At 43.0% G+C, this 13,296-nt stretch overlaps 1 protein-coding gene across 7 annotated transcripts in view; it reads right to left on the reverse strand.

Annotated features, from left to right (window-relative positions):
• UBR3 (ubiquitin protein ligase E3 component n-recognin 3) overlaps window positions 1-13,296 on the reverse strand; it is a 2,077,978-nt gene that overhangs the window by 887,275 nt on the left and 1,177,407 nt on the right. For all 7 annotated transcript variants that reach the window (XM_085645338.1, XM_085645337.1, XM_085645336.1 and 4 more), the window contains one exon: window positions 8,387-8,850. In XM_085645338.1, the coding sequence (XP_085501464.1) occupies window positions 8,387-8,850 (464 nt within the window). The remainder of the gene's footprint in view (window positions 1-8,386; window positions 8,851-13,296) is intronic.

Here is a 13,296-nt window from a genome sequence, read left to right on the forward strand (position 1 = left end):
ACACACACCACCACACTTACTTCTACGGAAACTTACACATACTTAGTCTTTTAAACAATCACTTATAGAAACACATACTTATTCATACAGGAACTCTTTCAATCTCTCCCTCTCACATATACTCACTTATATACAACAATAGTCACATATACTAGTTTAAAACATATGTAGTTACTCCTGAAGACACTATTGAGACAGTCATTCACTCACTAACACACCCATACACACACTCATCCACCCATACAGTCCTGCAGACATGCTGTGTTCAACACATACAAACAGTGAGTCACTCATTCATGCACCTATGCACTACGTAATACCCCCCACCGAACCATGCAGACACTCAGACTGATACTCAAAAAAACAACTAATAACCTATATAGACACCCATGTAGCTACTCACCAACCCATGCAGCCACTTATACACAAAGTGAGAGACTGTCACAGATATTTATATGTTTAAACATTACTCACTAAGTCATGTATTCACTATGATACACTTAATCAGTCAGTTACACAATCAATTTTTCAAAAACAAATCATCCATTTAGACACTTATATACCCATTTATTCTTCCATCGACCTTGAGATATACATGTATAAAACATATTTAATTTTCAGAAAAACACACATTCACTGGATGATGTCATCAGTGATGTCATTTGAGATGTCATCAGTGATGTCATGAGTGATGTCACTGACCATGTCATGAGTGATGTAATATGTGACGTCATCAGCAGTGCATTGCGGGCGCGCGAGTTATAGTTAGCTGAACTAACTATAACGGGGCAATTTCACTGGTTTTTTACGAGTAAAATGTCCAGCTAACTATAACGTGTGTGAAACCTATGGTTTTTTCACTGAATTTCTAAGGTTTTTTAAATGCTAATTCCTAACTATAACGTGTGTGAAACCTATGTTTTTTTCAGTGAATATGTATATAGCACAAAACTTAAACAATTACAAATATAAAGTAATATTTTATCAATCATGTTACACTACAGATATATATTTATTGATATAATCACACATATATATATATATGAGTGTGTGTCTATATAAGAATATATTTATACAAATATAGAATTAAATACTAGTTGTATTCATTAAATTTACATTATATTACATTTATATAGGAAAATACTTAACATTTACTATTTTAAATTGTATTTATCTAAAAACAAATTATATGTTTGTATATTTTGGATGATATTAGTGTCAACAATATTATTTTCCGATATTTTGGTACTTACCTTTATAAATATTTCAGCATGATATTGTGGTCAATTATATTTTTGTCAACATTATTGTTTACCATGATATTAAGTCAGTGCTCCAAATTAGATATCTCCACCAGGCCGGTGGAAGAGATCTGTTTATTCAGCAGAGGGGCCGCCACAGAGGCGCCAATAAAGACACAGAAACCTTGCTGTATTGTTCAAAATATGCGTTTTCAAAAAATCAAATGGCCTGGCATATTGGAAGTTTTCTCCAAGGGTGTGGGGGACATTTCTTTGTTTTCCAGTTCGGCACTGCTAGCCCTTCCCTGTGGCGCAGAACAGGAAAATTACAAAGGAACATCTGCCCTAAATACGATAAATAGTTTGACCAAAGTCAATCAGGCAGCGATTTAAGAGATTCCATCAGAGAAGCCAATGTAGCCTCAACTGTCAGAATTATGGCTCTAAATAGAGGGTGGGAAGAGCGACTTTAGTGGACAGGTTACTCAGCCATGTTATTGGCAGTGAATTATGTCTGCCAAACTTTACTAAGCCCCTTAATCTTTTGACCAGACAAGGCTCTCTGAGGAAGGATTGCCTTTGACTAAAATAGCACTTACTTACTGGTGAAAACCCTTCCAGAACGCCGATAATCGCCGACGCCTTGATCTGGGAACCGACACTTGCTCCTGCAGCCTCCCTATGTCCCAGGAGGGATTGACCGCCTGAGTCCCGCGTAAACAGCTTGCAGCACCCGCTTCGCGGGTGCCGCAGCGCGGCGCCCAGGTGTGGGGTCGAGGCAGCAGGTCTACACCCAGCATCCAGCACCCGGGAGGAACAAAGAACTGCGCAAGGTAACTGGGGGCGCGTGACGCAGGGACTCCATAGACCAGGAGTCCCCGCGCTGCACAGGTGTGCACGGCCGCGCCCCCAGCAAGCCAGGCCCCCGGCCGCAACACCCTCTACAAAGAAAGTGCGGCAACGCTTAGCGGGACGCGAGCGGGACGCCGAGCGAAGCCCGGGCAAAGGGCGGGCCCTCTGTGGCCTTCAGGGGCCAGAAGAGGCCGGGCTGGGCCAGCCCCCCAAAATTGCCCTTTTAAAAATTTATCGCTAACAGTCTCACGGCAACTAGCCTGACTACTGGCCATCCCCATCGAGACAAGCTACATCTGCCCGTTACCCCCCAACACAGTACCCCTTGCAATGAGGAAAACTACTAAGAAGACCAGGATGCCTACCCTAAGATCGAGCACAAAAGCCAAATCGGATCATCCACCCCCTCTACCGACCCTTACTGCCATCGACAAAATGCTCAAACAGACTATAGGGGCGGTTTCCGACGCCATAGCTAACACCGAGAGAAGAATGTCCTTACCACCTGTAACTATCATCCAAGAAACTCAGGATTCACTGATTAATCTATCAGAAGCCTCCGAAGACCTGGCAGAGGAGATCGATACTAGCCGGCCCATAACCCCACCATCTTTTGCTGACCTTCCTCGTGCCCAGGCGCCCGCTGAAACCAGCAGGGATAGACCTGGCGCACAAACAAGCACTCAAACAAACACTTATGACAAAGACGTACTCCCCGCGGAGAAAACGCCGCATAGGGAAGGCCACAAACAAGGGAGGAAAAAAGGTCACGTAAAATCTAGCAATCACAATCTGATCACGCCTATAAACCCATCTACACCCGGAATACCATGCTGGATAACCAACATGGTGGCGGATCTTAAACTTGACCTGGAGCACTCCATCACGGTGCTGTTAAAACCCCTCATAGCAAAAATAGATAGACTGACATCACTGGTTAACAATAAGGGGATCAGCCCGAAAACCCATCCTGTGCAGGAACGGGTCTCGACAAAACTAAAGGACCCTACACCAATAAGTTTACCAAAAGATAAGGTCTCTTTAGCAACCAATGGGGGGGCTAAGCTCAATAATACCAGTGTCACGCAGAAAGGAGCTAAGGAAAAACAAAAGGTCGCCTCTACCCCGCAAACAGGCAAAAATAAAAATCAAACACCCACTGGCAACAATAAACCCCCACCCGGATCTTCACAAATGTTAGAAGAAAATAAGGCCCTAACCCCTAAGGCGGACCCTAAGTCCTCCCGGATTCCCACCGCGACAACCACCAACGAAAAGAAAACTGCAACACGCTTCAGGACAATTAATCTTCCGCCTGAGGCATTGCCCTTTGTAGTCGTCCTAACAGGAGTTCCTCCTTTAAAGGAGGGTCAACGGGAATCACAAATCGAACTAAAAAACAAATGTGCACAGTGGCTGCAAATACACAGACCTTTGCCCCCTAACATCTACGGGGAAATCCTTTCAGTGAGAAGGGGCGAGTGGATCGGCAAAGGTACCAAGACCATTGCAGGGGACATTATTACGGTGAACTTTAGAGACATGGCGGCTGTTAACTTCATCTGCAACGCCCCCCCGAGTTATACTCGATCACAAATTCACCCGGTTCATCTATCCTACTTTTACCCCTTTGCACCTCAAAGGCCCAGGCAGAATATTGGTCCTAACAGAACACCGCATTTGGGTTTCCAATATGGCCCACCTCAATGGCAAAGGCCAAATCCTGTATTCCCAACCTATGACTCCTCTATAACGCAGTACGCCCATTGGAACAGGTTCAGTACACTTGAAGGGGTGGACTGACAGAGATTGGGCTGTTCATCTCCAAAAACCAAATACAGGAAGGAGCCAAGTTTACCATCAACAGGGATAAAAGAAGGAGCAGACCAGGGCCAAACTGATGTTTTGGGTCCTGTGCATACCATAGGAGGCAGTAGCACACCACCGAATACCATCCGGGGAAAAGGGGAGGGGACAAATCCCACAACAGATAACTCCCACTCTATTCATAGAAGAATTGCTACCCCCTACAGGCCGCAACCAAGCCGGGTTGCCGTACCCGCAACGGATAAACAATCAAAGCCTTTGCTAGGCGAGGGAAAAAGAACACCCAAGGTCATGATCCATGATAATCTACTAATAGCTACCTGGAACACTGCAGGGCTAGCGACCAAGTTCGCATCTCAGGACTGGCTCAGCTATATAAGCAAATTCCATATCTTATGCCTGCAAGAGACCTGGGCCACTGAACCGCACGCCTATAGCCTGGAAGGTTATAAAAGCTTCTTCGTCCCTGCAAAAAAAAACTACTTCGGGGAGAGCAAGTGGGGGGCTCGCGGTCTATGTCAATTTAGACATCAAGGGCACCTGGTCCAACACCAAATGGGCCACACACAACCTCCAAGTACTAAGGTTCACCTCACCAAGATTAACATTCCTGCTAATGAACTGGTACAACGCACCGGCTATAACGGAGAAGGGTATAGCCATAAATGAACTAGAAAATTGTTTGAACTTTTTATCTAAGACACCAAATCCCACGGGCTTAATACTAATGGGAGATTTTAATTGTCACCTTTGTGAGAAACTAATACCCTTCAACAACGACTGGTCAAGATGCACGATCATGAAAGGCCCACACTTCACCCATTCAACAGAGGGCTGGGATCTAGAAAGACTAATGAAAAGGCACAACCTAATCCAAACTCTAGACCTTGTTATCCTAAACGAGAAAGGAGAATTAACCCCAACATTCAAAGGAAGAGGTTGTCACTCTTACATCGACTTTGCACTAGTCTCTCCCAATCTAAAAAGAAGCATCAGCACAATCATCATAGAGGCCAGCAGCTTCAGTGATCATAATCCGGTGATCATTAAAATGGAAGGTTTTGTTTTTTCACTCCAAAAAAGACCTGCTATCATGGAAAGAGCAGTAGACCAGGGTAGAAGAATCAAATGGGCCAAAATTAATGTGGACAGCTTTTACAAAAGACTATTACTCGAAGCCTTAGCAGCAATCGATAAATGTCTTGACCCCTGCGTAACCGGAGCTGAGGTGGTGAAGGCATTTGAAGAAATCGCGCAGGTTGTAAATAACTCCCTACAAACCACAGGAGCTAAGAATAAAATGCCCCTAAACCCCCGTTGGTTTGACTCAAATTGCACAAAGGCGCTGAAAAACCTGAAGGATAGCCTCCATGCCCAACCAAGGGACAAAACGAAGGTGGCACGGAACAGAGCCGAATACAAAAAAGCTCTGAAGGCACGAAAGCAAAGTATACAAAACCAGGCTTGGGAAGACTTAAGGGACGCCGCAGAAAGAAAAGACTCTATTGCCTTCTGGAAAGTGATCAACGCCCCCTGCTTCCAGGACCAAGGGGCTCCAAAAATCATGAACACCATTCTGCCGGAGCAATGGCAGAAACATTTCCAGAGCCTATATAACCATTCAAACCAGGCACCCCAGGAGGAGTTAGCGGAGGCCCATCAGCCCGTTAAGCTAAATTTCACCCTGAAGGAGGTCGAACTAGGAATAACCGGGCTCAGCAAAAATAAAGCGTCGGGCCCGGACGGAATTCCACCAGACCTATTCCTAAGTAGACCTGAACTATGGGCTCCGTTACTTACGAGGGTGCTAAACGAGGCAGTGGAGGCAGGCCTCCCCCAGTCCTGGTCAACGGCGACCATAGTCCCCATCTATAAAAAAGGCAACCGTGATGACCCCCAATGTTACCGACCCATTTCCCTCATCGACGTGACAGCCAAGGTCCTGGGGCGAGTCATCCTATTGAGATTGCAAGACTGGGCAGAGGAGCAACAAATCCTCTCCAAAATCCAATACGGTTTCAGGAAAGGCAGATCTACCACCGACCAATGCCTAAATCTATACCTCCTGATTGCAAAATATACCATCGCCGGGAGGGGGTCAATACACATGGGGTTTATGGACCTCTCAGCGGCCTTCGATCGCGTAAACAGGAGAAAGCTCTGGGCTATGCTAAAGGAACTAGGAGCGGACCAATCACTAGTCGACACTCTACAAAACCTCCACCGGAACACCTCTGCAAGCGTAAGGTACAGTCAGGAAGGTAAAAAGACCGATCCCTTCATCTGCAATAGTGGAGTAAGGCAGGGATGCATCCTTGCGCCCTTCCTTTTCTCTATTTACATTAATGCATTGGAAAAGGACCTCCTTAAGCTTAAAGTTGACTCACCCCAAATCGGTCATCGAGCAGTGCCCGTACTACTCTACGCCGATGACGCGGTCCTGCTCTCTAGAACACCGCTGGGACTGCAAAAACTAATTGACGGGTTTGTCAAATTCATGGACAAACTGGACCTGGCAACAAACCTGGAAAAGTCCTATATTATGTCATCTGTGAAACCCACAAAAGGAACTTTCACTTATAACATCGGGTCACATAAAATAGACCAGGTCAAGTCTTTTACGTACTTGGGGGTGTTATTCGATCACGACTTATCGTTTAAACCCCTGATTGAGAAGCACTCTACAAAACTGGCAGCTGCAGTAGGAGCAATCATGGGGTATGGGCAAAGACTAGGGAAATGGTCCCCGGAACAAATTCTGACCTTATACAGATCCATCTGCTGTGCGAAAGTAAGTTATGGGGCAGAAGTGTGGGGCTTCCTGGGCAAAAAAGCACAGCCGCTTCAGACTGAAGAAAACAAATTCTTACGAAGAATATTAAAAGTTCCACAGAGTGTTTCGGCCCACATTATACACGAAGAGGTAGGAGAACCCTTTCTAGAGGACAAAATCAAATCCAAACCTCTCCTGGCATGGGTGAAAGTATGGACCAACCCTGAGGCGGCCCTTACAAGACAAATCATTGAGGACTGCCTCTAAAGAGACAAAGGCCACGCAATCCCCTGGCTGAAATTTGTCAAGAAGTCGCTAACAGAGATTGGTTGCTCTAAATACTTCTCATCCCCCGACTCTCTGACCCCGGAGAGCAAGACCTTGGTTAAAAAACTTTTTCTTACACATCTGAAGACTTCAAGGGATGAAAAAGAGAAGCATAAACCCACCAATCTCTCGTATAACGACCTCACTGCGAAGCAAGGCATGGAACCCTATCTGAGGGTCATGTACAACGCGCAGGATCGCTACCTCATGACCCGTTTCAGAATTAACATGTTACACCACATCCTTGCAGTGCCATCTGGGTTTACCCACACAGTGGAGGAGAAGGGTACCTGCGGCTGCGATCTTAGATCTCCGCAGGATACCCTCCACTTTGTTTTACTGTGTCCATTTTACACGATGCCAAGACGCAAGTTCCTGGTGGGAATCCTGAAAGAGCTAAAATTTAAACACGCAAAACTGGCGCTGAGATTCCTACAGGAAGCGGAGGACGCTTATACCCTGTTTTGCACGATAAACTTTATTCGAATTGCAACAAGACTGAGGAACACCAGAGACATTGGCCCCTAACATGATTTGAACATTTAAACTCTTTAAATCCCCTGGCCCTCTCCCTGAGTACAGAAAATCTTAACATTTATACTTTTTAAACTGAATATCACTTGCTGTGTTTTTAATTTGTGTATATATATTGTATTTGCGCTTTTATGGTGTCTTTTTAAGAACCGAATAAAGATTATAATTGAAATTGACTAAAATAGCACTTTGTAGTCATGGTTCATAACTGGGCAACAACAACCTCCATTTTCAGCCAACATAAGCTGAAGAAGACACGTCATTATCTGATAGGTTATAAGAATGCCCCCGCTAGACATACATGGGGGATGTGACCAAAACTTTTACAATATTTATAACAATTGGAACAAAGAAATAAGTATTGCTTTTTGTAGTATTGCCTCGTCAGTCTTCTTGTGAGCTCCTTCTGCTGACATTTCGAATTAAACTATGAAGACAAAAGGAACTGCAAGCATAAGCCAGGGTTAAACACAGTTTAGCCTGAATTATACCATTCACATAGCAAGGCAATTCTGTGTTTCACTATCACAGCCCATGGACTTATTTGTGTCCTTGATGTGCCAATCTGTGCGGCATAATTTCAACATTTGAGAATCTGTACCCCGCTGAATGACATTGAAAATAGCTGTTCTGCTGGATTTCTATTCAAAACAGTTAACAGAAGAACTACAAAACTATGAAAAGCACAGCATAACACAAATGGTTAACCATGCTAGAATATCTGCTTTGAACTTCACAAAGCATTACATGGACGAGAACTTCATGGGTGTAAACTCTGTCCAGGAATCACTGCTTACAATATATTCTGTTCACATATTCAATTGCATATTACCTTTCTTCCTTATCCAAAGTTTTCTTTTCTGCAGGACTGGTCTTCTTTGGGGGAACTGGAGGAGCAGTTTTCCTACATACTTCTTCAATGCTGCGTTTGTTCAGTCTGCTTTGCATTGCAGTTTTCAGCAAAATTCTTTCAACAGCAGTAGTCCCATCACCATGAGAATATTTAGTTAGGTTTGGCTGGTTTAGCACCTCTGGATCATCAAACCATGGAGGAGAATAGGAATCTGGTTTCCCTGAGAGTTTACTGTGGAGCTTAATAAGCAGTGATAGCATGCTTTCCTTGACTTCCAGGATTACTGTAGTAAGTTGAGGTGTTGCTCCAGGAGCTGACCATTTCATTGTTGTAGGCTTTGGTCGTACTGCTGAGTTTGCTTCACTACTGTTGCGATTAATGATCTCTTGAAATTTCTTGCGACGTTCTGCAACTAAACTGAAGACCTGAGCTGTACCTGAATTCTTGACAAACAAAGAACATATGTCACAATATATTTGCAGAATGTATAATTAAACATTTTCTTTGCATCATAGTTTGGACCTTTTCTGCTCCCCACCCTGAAATCAATATTCATACTGTGTATTATAATTCACTGAACGGAGAGGTCCTCATACACTTGTTATATGCCGTGAAGTCATGGATCCAGAGTTTGAACTCAAAAGGGAAATTAGTGTAAGCAAATGATTCAGTGAATAATAAAATAAAATCAATAACTCCACTTAAAATAAATCTCTTTTTGCTAGGTGCACTTATTTCTATGCACTTCTGGATGAAGTGATGACAGGTAATTCAAATACTGTGAAGGCCCTTCTGGAGCCTTTTTTGTTTCACCAACATGACTGGAATAAATTATGGACAGTACGAGTCTTGTCCAGATTGAAACAAACAGATGCATTTACTAATGTTAAGTCCTGTGATTGAGGGTTTAGCTCTTTATGCAGTTATCTCTTTCTTGCTAATATGTTCCCTAATAAACACATCTCCTACATTTCCAGATGTCCCAACATAATAAATGAATACTACATGTAAAGGAGCTCTCTTATTCAACTATTAATCATCAACTCTATGTCTCTAGACATTAACCTTGCTGTCCCCTCCAACATATAAAGTTGTAGGGAGACACAATTCCTGGAATTGCAAGTGGTAATATTTAGTGAAAAGTGTCTTAAGTGGAAGTACTTATGCACAATGCAAAACAGGCTCATATGAATTATAGCTTCAATTAGGAGCAACCAGTGGAGGAACCAGAGGATGAGGTGATGTGTTACAATTTATTTTGTTCTGCCACTAATAGCAAGGACTTGTTCTTGATTATCAAGTTGGACAGTTGGCCACTTATAGCAAAGACTGTCTTCATAATGTGGTTACTATATGAAAGGTTTAAAGTAATAGCACAATTTTTACTGAGCAGCTTTCAGAGCTACCAGAGTTTAACTATTGCAGCATGTCGGTGGCATGAAAGTCTCTACATATTATCAGCTATCGGCAAGGTTATTTCAGTTTGGTGACCTTTATTCTAATGGACGCGGACTTCCAGCCATTGCTCGCCTTGAGAAAATATTTATATTCATCAGGTAAAATCTGGAAAATGTAAACGCTTTGCTGTTCCTACTTCTTGGAATGCCAGAACTAGTCCTTGAATTAAGTCTTATGGGCAACCACCATAGCAAATGATGAACTGCCCACACCACGGATAAAGGTCACCCTCAGACAAAACTAGCACCAAATGACATCTAGTGAAAAGAGTGTTTGCAGATCTAACTTGGAGAATTCCCCTTAGCAGTACACACAGGGAAATTGAATAACATTGAATGTAAAGATGGCAAACGCCACTGCAATTTTATTTTTTAGACTCTACTGTATATTGATTTAGGATGAGAAGTGCTCTTCCTCATTTTTTGAAGGAAAAACAATTAAAAAACGACATTACGAGTGCATGTTGTGCTTCAGTGTTGAGGATACCTACATCCTTATTGAATATGTCTGGTGAACTAAGAAGGTCACTAGGGAAAAAAATATACATGTTGCGTAGATTTATCCAGGAATTAAGAGAAATATGCACACAGTAGTTTTAGTCAACTTCATTTGTAGTTGAGAATCACCAGTTTTAAGAGTGGGTTGGGGGTGACCTGATCAGAGAATGGAGAAAATGTAAGCCTTGTGACCTTAGTTTCACGCTCTCCTTGATGTAATCAACAGACATAAGCGCCCTCTGCCCTCCATTTGGGCACGGCAAACCTGGGGGTCCCTGACACTGGTTGTGAACAAGAAGGGAGATCCAGAGTTGCTCGATACTGCCAGTCTTGTGTGAGAAAACTGGCAGGAAAATCTCCCCATACCAGTTCATGGCTATTTTGGGAAGTAGTGCACAGCCCACTGTGTCTTAGACTGGGCGTATTGGATGCAGAGAGGGGCCTGTCACTGCAACAAGGTTCTTAAACCTGAATAAAAAGGGGCAGACCGCACCTAGAGGACAGCTTTGAGAGGGATGGAGGATAGCAGCTGAACAAGCTGAGTCCCTCAACAATCCCAACACACAGGCTTAAGTCAAATTCCCAGGATGACTATCAAGCTATTTTCTGTAAGATTTGCTGTAAGTCTCTCGCCCAGATCTTAATAAGGCTCTTTAACGAATTTGAGGTGTCTGGAATGGTGATGGGCACAATACTAGATGTTAAAGTAGTGGTGCTTTCCATTCCTGACAAGATACCCCACTCTTTGTGCCTCCTATACACCCATGTTACTCATCAACATAGAGATCATAGAGATCAAGATCTTCACCAGTAAACTGGCAGCGCACCAGATATATTATACCCATACCAATCAGACTTTATTCTAGGTTGTCAGTGCAGTGATAACATCAAACAAATCCTGCACATCTTGGAGAATTCCCAGAGAATGCATCACAACACCTTGTTACTCTTAATGGATACCAAAATGGCATTCTACAGGGTTAACAGGATATACTTGGCCCACGTGATATGCACTCTGGGCTTTGGTGCATACTTAAGCAACAGGCTTCTTGCAAGGAATCAATCCTCAAGAGCCCACATTCGGGTCAAAGAAACCAACAATAGAACATGGATAGGTCATGGGTGCCTCCTCGCCCCCTACAGTCTTTTGTTGGCTTTATATCAATTTCATGTTGTCTTTGATACATCATTGTATTACATATGTGTGTGTAATCATGTATCACATTTACATTTCTAGAATGTACATATTGAGGTAAAATAGTCTCCAACCGTATCCTTAGTCGCTGCAACAACTCCTCATAGGTCACTTTTTGACCCTCACATTAGCTCTGGAATGTTTTTCACTAGACTTCAACTACAAGAGCCTCTCCGGTGTCAGGATGTGCCAGCTTCCATCTTCTAAACCTTTCCTTCTCCCGTAGAAATGTTAACTGCCTGGATTGTCTTATCCTTTCTGTCCTCCCCCCAACTCTCATGGGTTTTCTCCTGTTTTGAAGGCAAAGCATTACATGCCTTTCTTCCTTCCTCACGATAAGATTTTTATATGGAAAATCACTGAATGGACAAGCACCATTTTACATTTGTTTAACCTCATGTATAAAAGACACCTTCATGCCCTGTGGTTCAGAGCAAAGCCAATATTGTTACACTGATTGACATTAAAATCTATCTCACCTCTCAGTGTCTTGGGACACCACGAAAAAGAAGCAACAGTAAATTTGCAGCATTCTCGCACACCCTTACTCTTTGCCCATACTCTTGATCCAAAAGAAAACCCTATTGGATATAGAGAATTAAGAAAATGCACATAGGCAAAAACGTTTCAAGCTGACAGTAATTGCTGATGATGCCATGGCGTCCCTGTCTGAATCTCTGGTTTTGTTACACCTCTTATTAAAGGAGATGGAAATCCACAGAATTTTAGGAGTTTAAAATTATCATCCCTAAATCTGAAGCTGTGCTCCTAAAACCAGACCCATCACAGGAGAAGGCCCACCCTGAAACGTGTCATTTCTAGCGGGATTCCAAAATACCAAAATAATAACATTTCTGGGTATTTAAATAGCATCTTCCATGCTGCAGAATATTGCCCTTAACTACTTCCCAAAACTGACAAAAGTGAAACGAGACCTCCCTCAATAGCACATGATGGGCAGCTATCAATAAATTGAGATTTCTGCCACTTCTGCTGTACTTAATCCAGCTCAGCCACTTATCTCTGCCGTCCTCATCGTTTTATCTTTTCCAACCACTGCTTAATAACACGTTTGGCATGGATGGTGGCAGAAGGTAGATAGCAGGTTCCTTTAGTGGACCAGCACAAGGAAGATTAGCCCTTTCGATCTTGCTGACATATTTCCAGGCTGCACCGCTCTGATGTTACATTGAATGGGAAAAAGCAGTAGTGTCTTATGAGTATCACTTTATTGACCACTGAACTTCGGGCCTACCCCTCTACCTGGTGCGAAGGCTTCAGAACTCACAGAGAAGTTAGGGGCTATACTCTGAAAATTAGTAGAGAAACACATTTGGTATGGGATAAGATAGTTACAGGGCTTGGGCTCACCTCTTTTCCCTTTTTGTATTCTCCCATATGATTTAATTTAGAGCTTATCCAGGCGATGAACATTCATAGTTTTACACCCTGGTAAGAGGACAGATGAGTTCTAATACACTCACTGTTCACCAATAGACAAATTAAGCTCTCTGAAGCTGTTAAACATTATGGACCACCGGAAGCAATTTTTTTAGCTATCTTTTAAGTCAGACACTGGGTTATGCAACCATTAACACATGGAGGAGTCTTCCAGTTGAGCAATGAGTTTGAAAAATGGTCAAAGACTAAAGGCATGACAAACATGATAAAAGCATCCTATAAACTAATCCTAGGGATGACCCGAATCAACAAACTCAGCTCAGAAATGTTCAGAGGGA

The sequence above is a fragment of the Triturus cristatus genome, chromosome 3_1, assembly GCF_964204655.1.
Source record: "Triturus cristatus chromosome 3_1, aTriCri1.1, whole genome shotgun sequence".
In the NCBI taxonomy this organism is placed as follows: domain Eukaryota; kingdom Metazoa; phylum Chordata; class Amphibia; order Caudata; family Salamandridae; genus Triturus; species Triturus cristatus.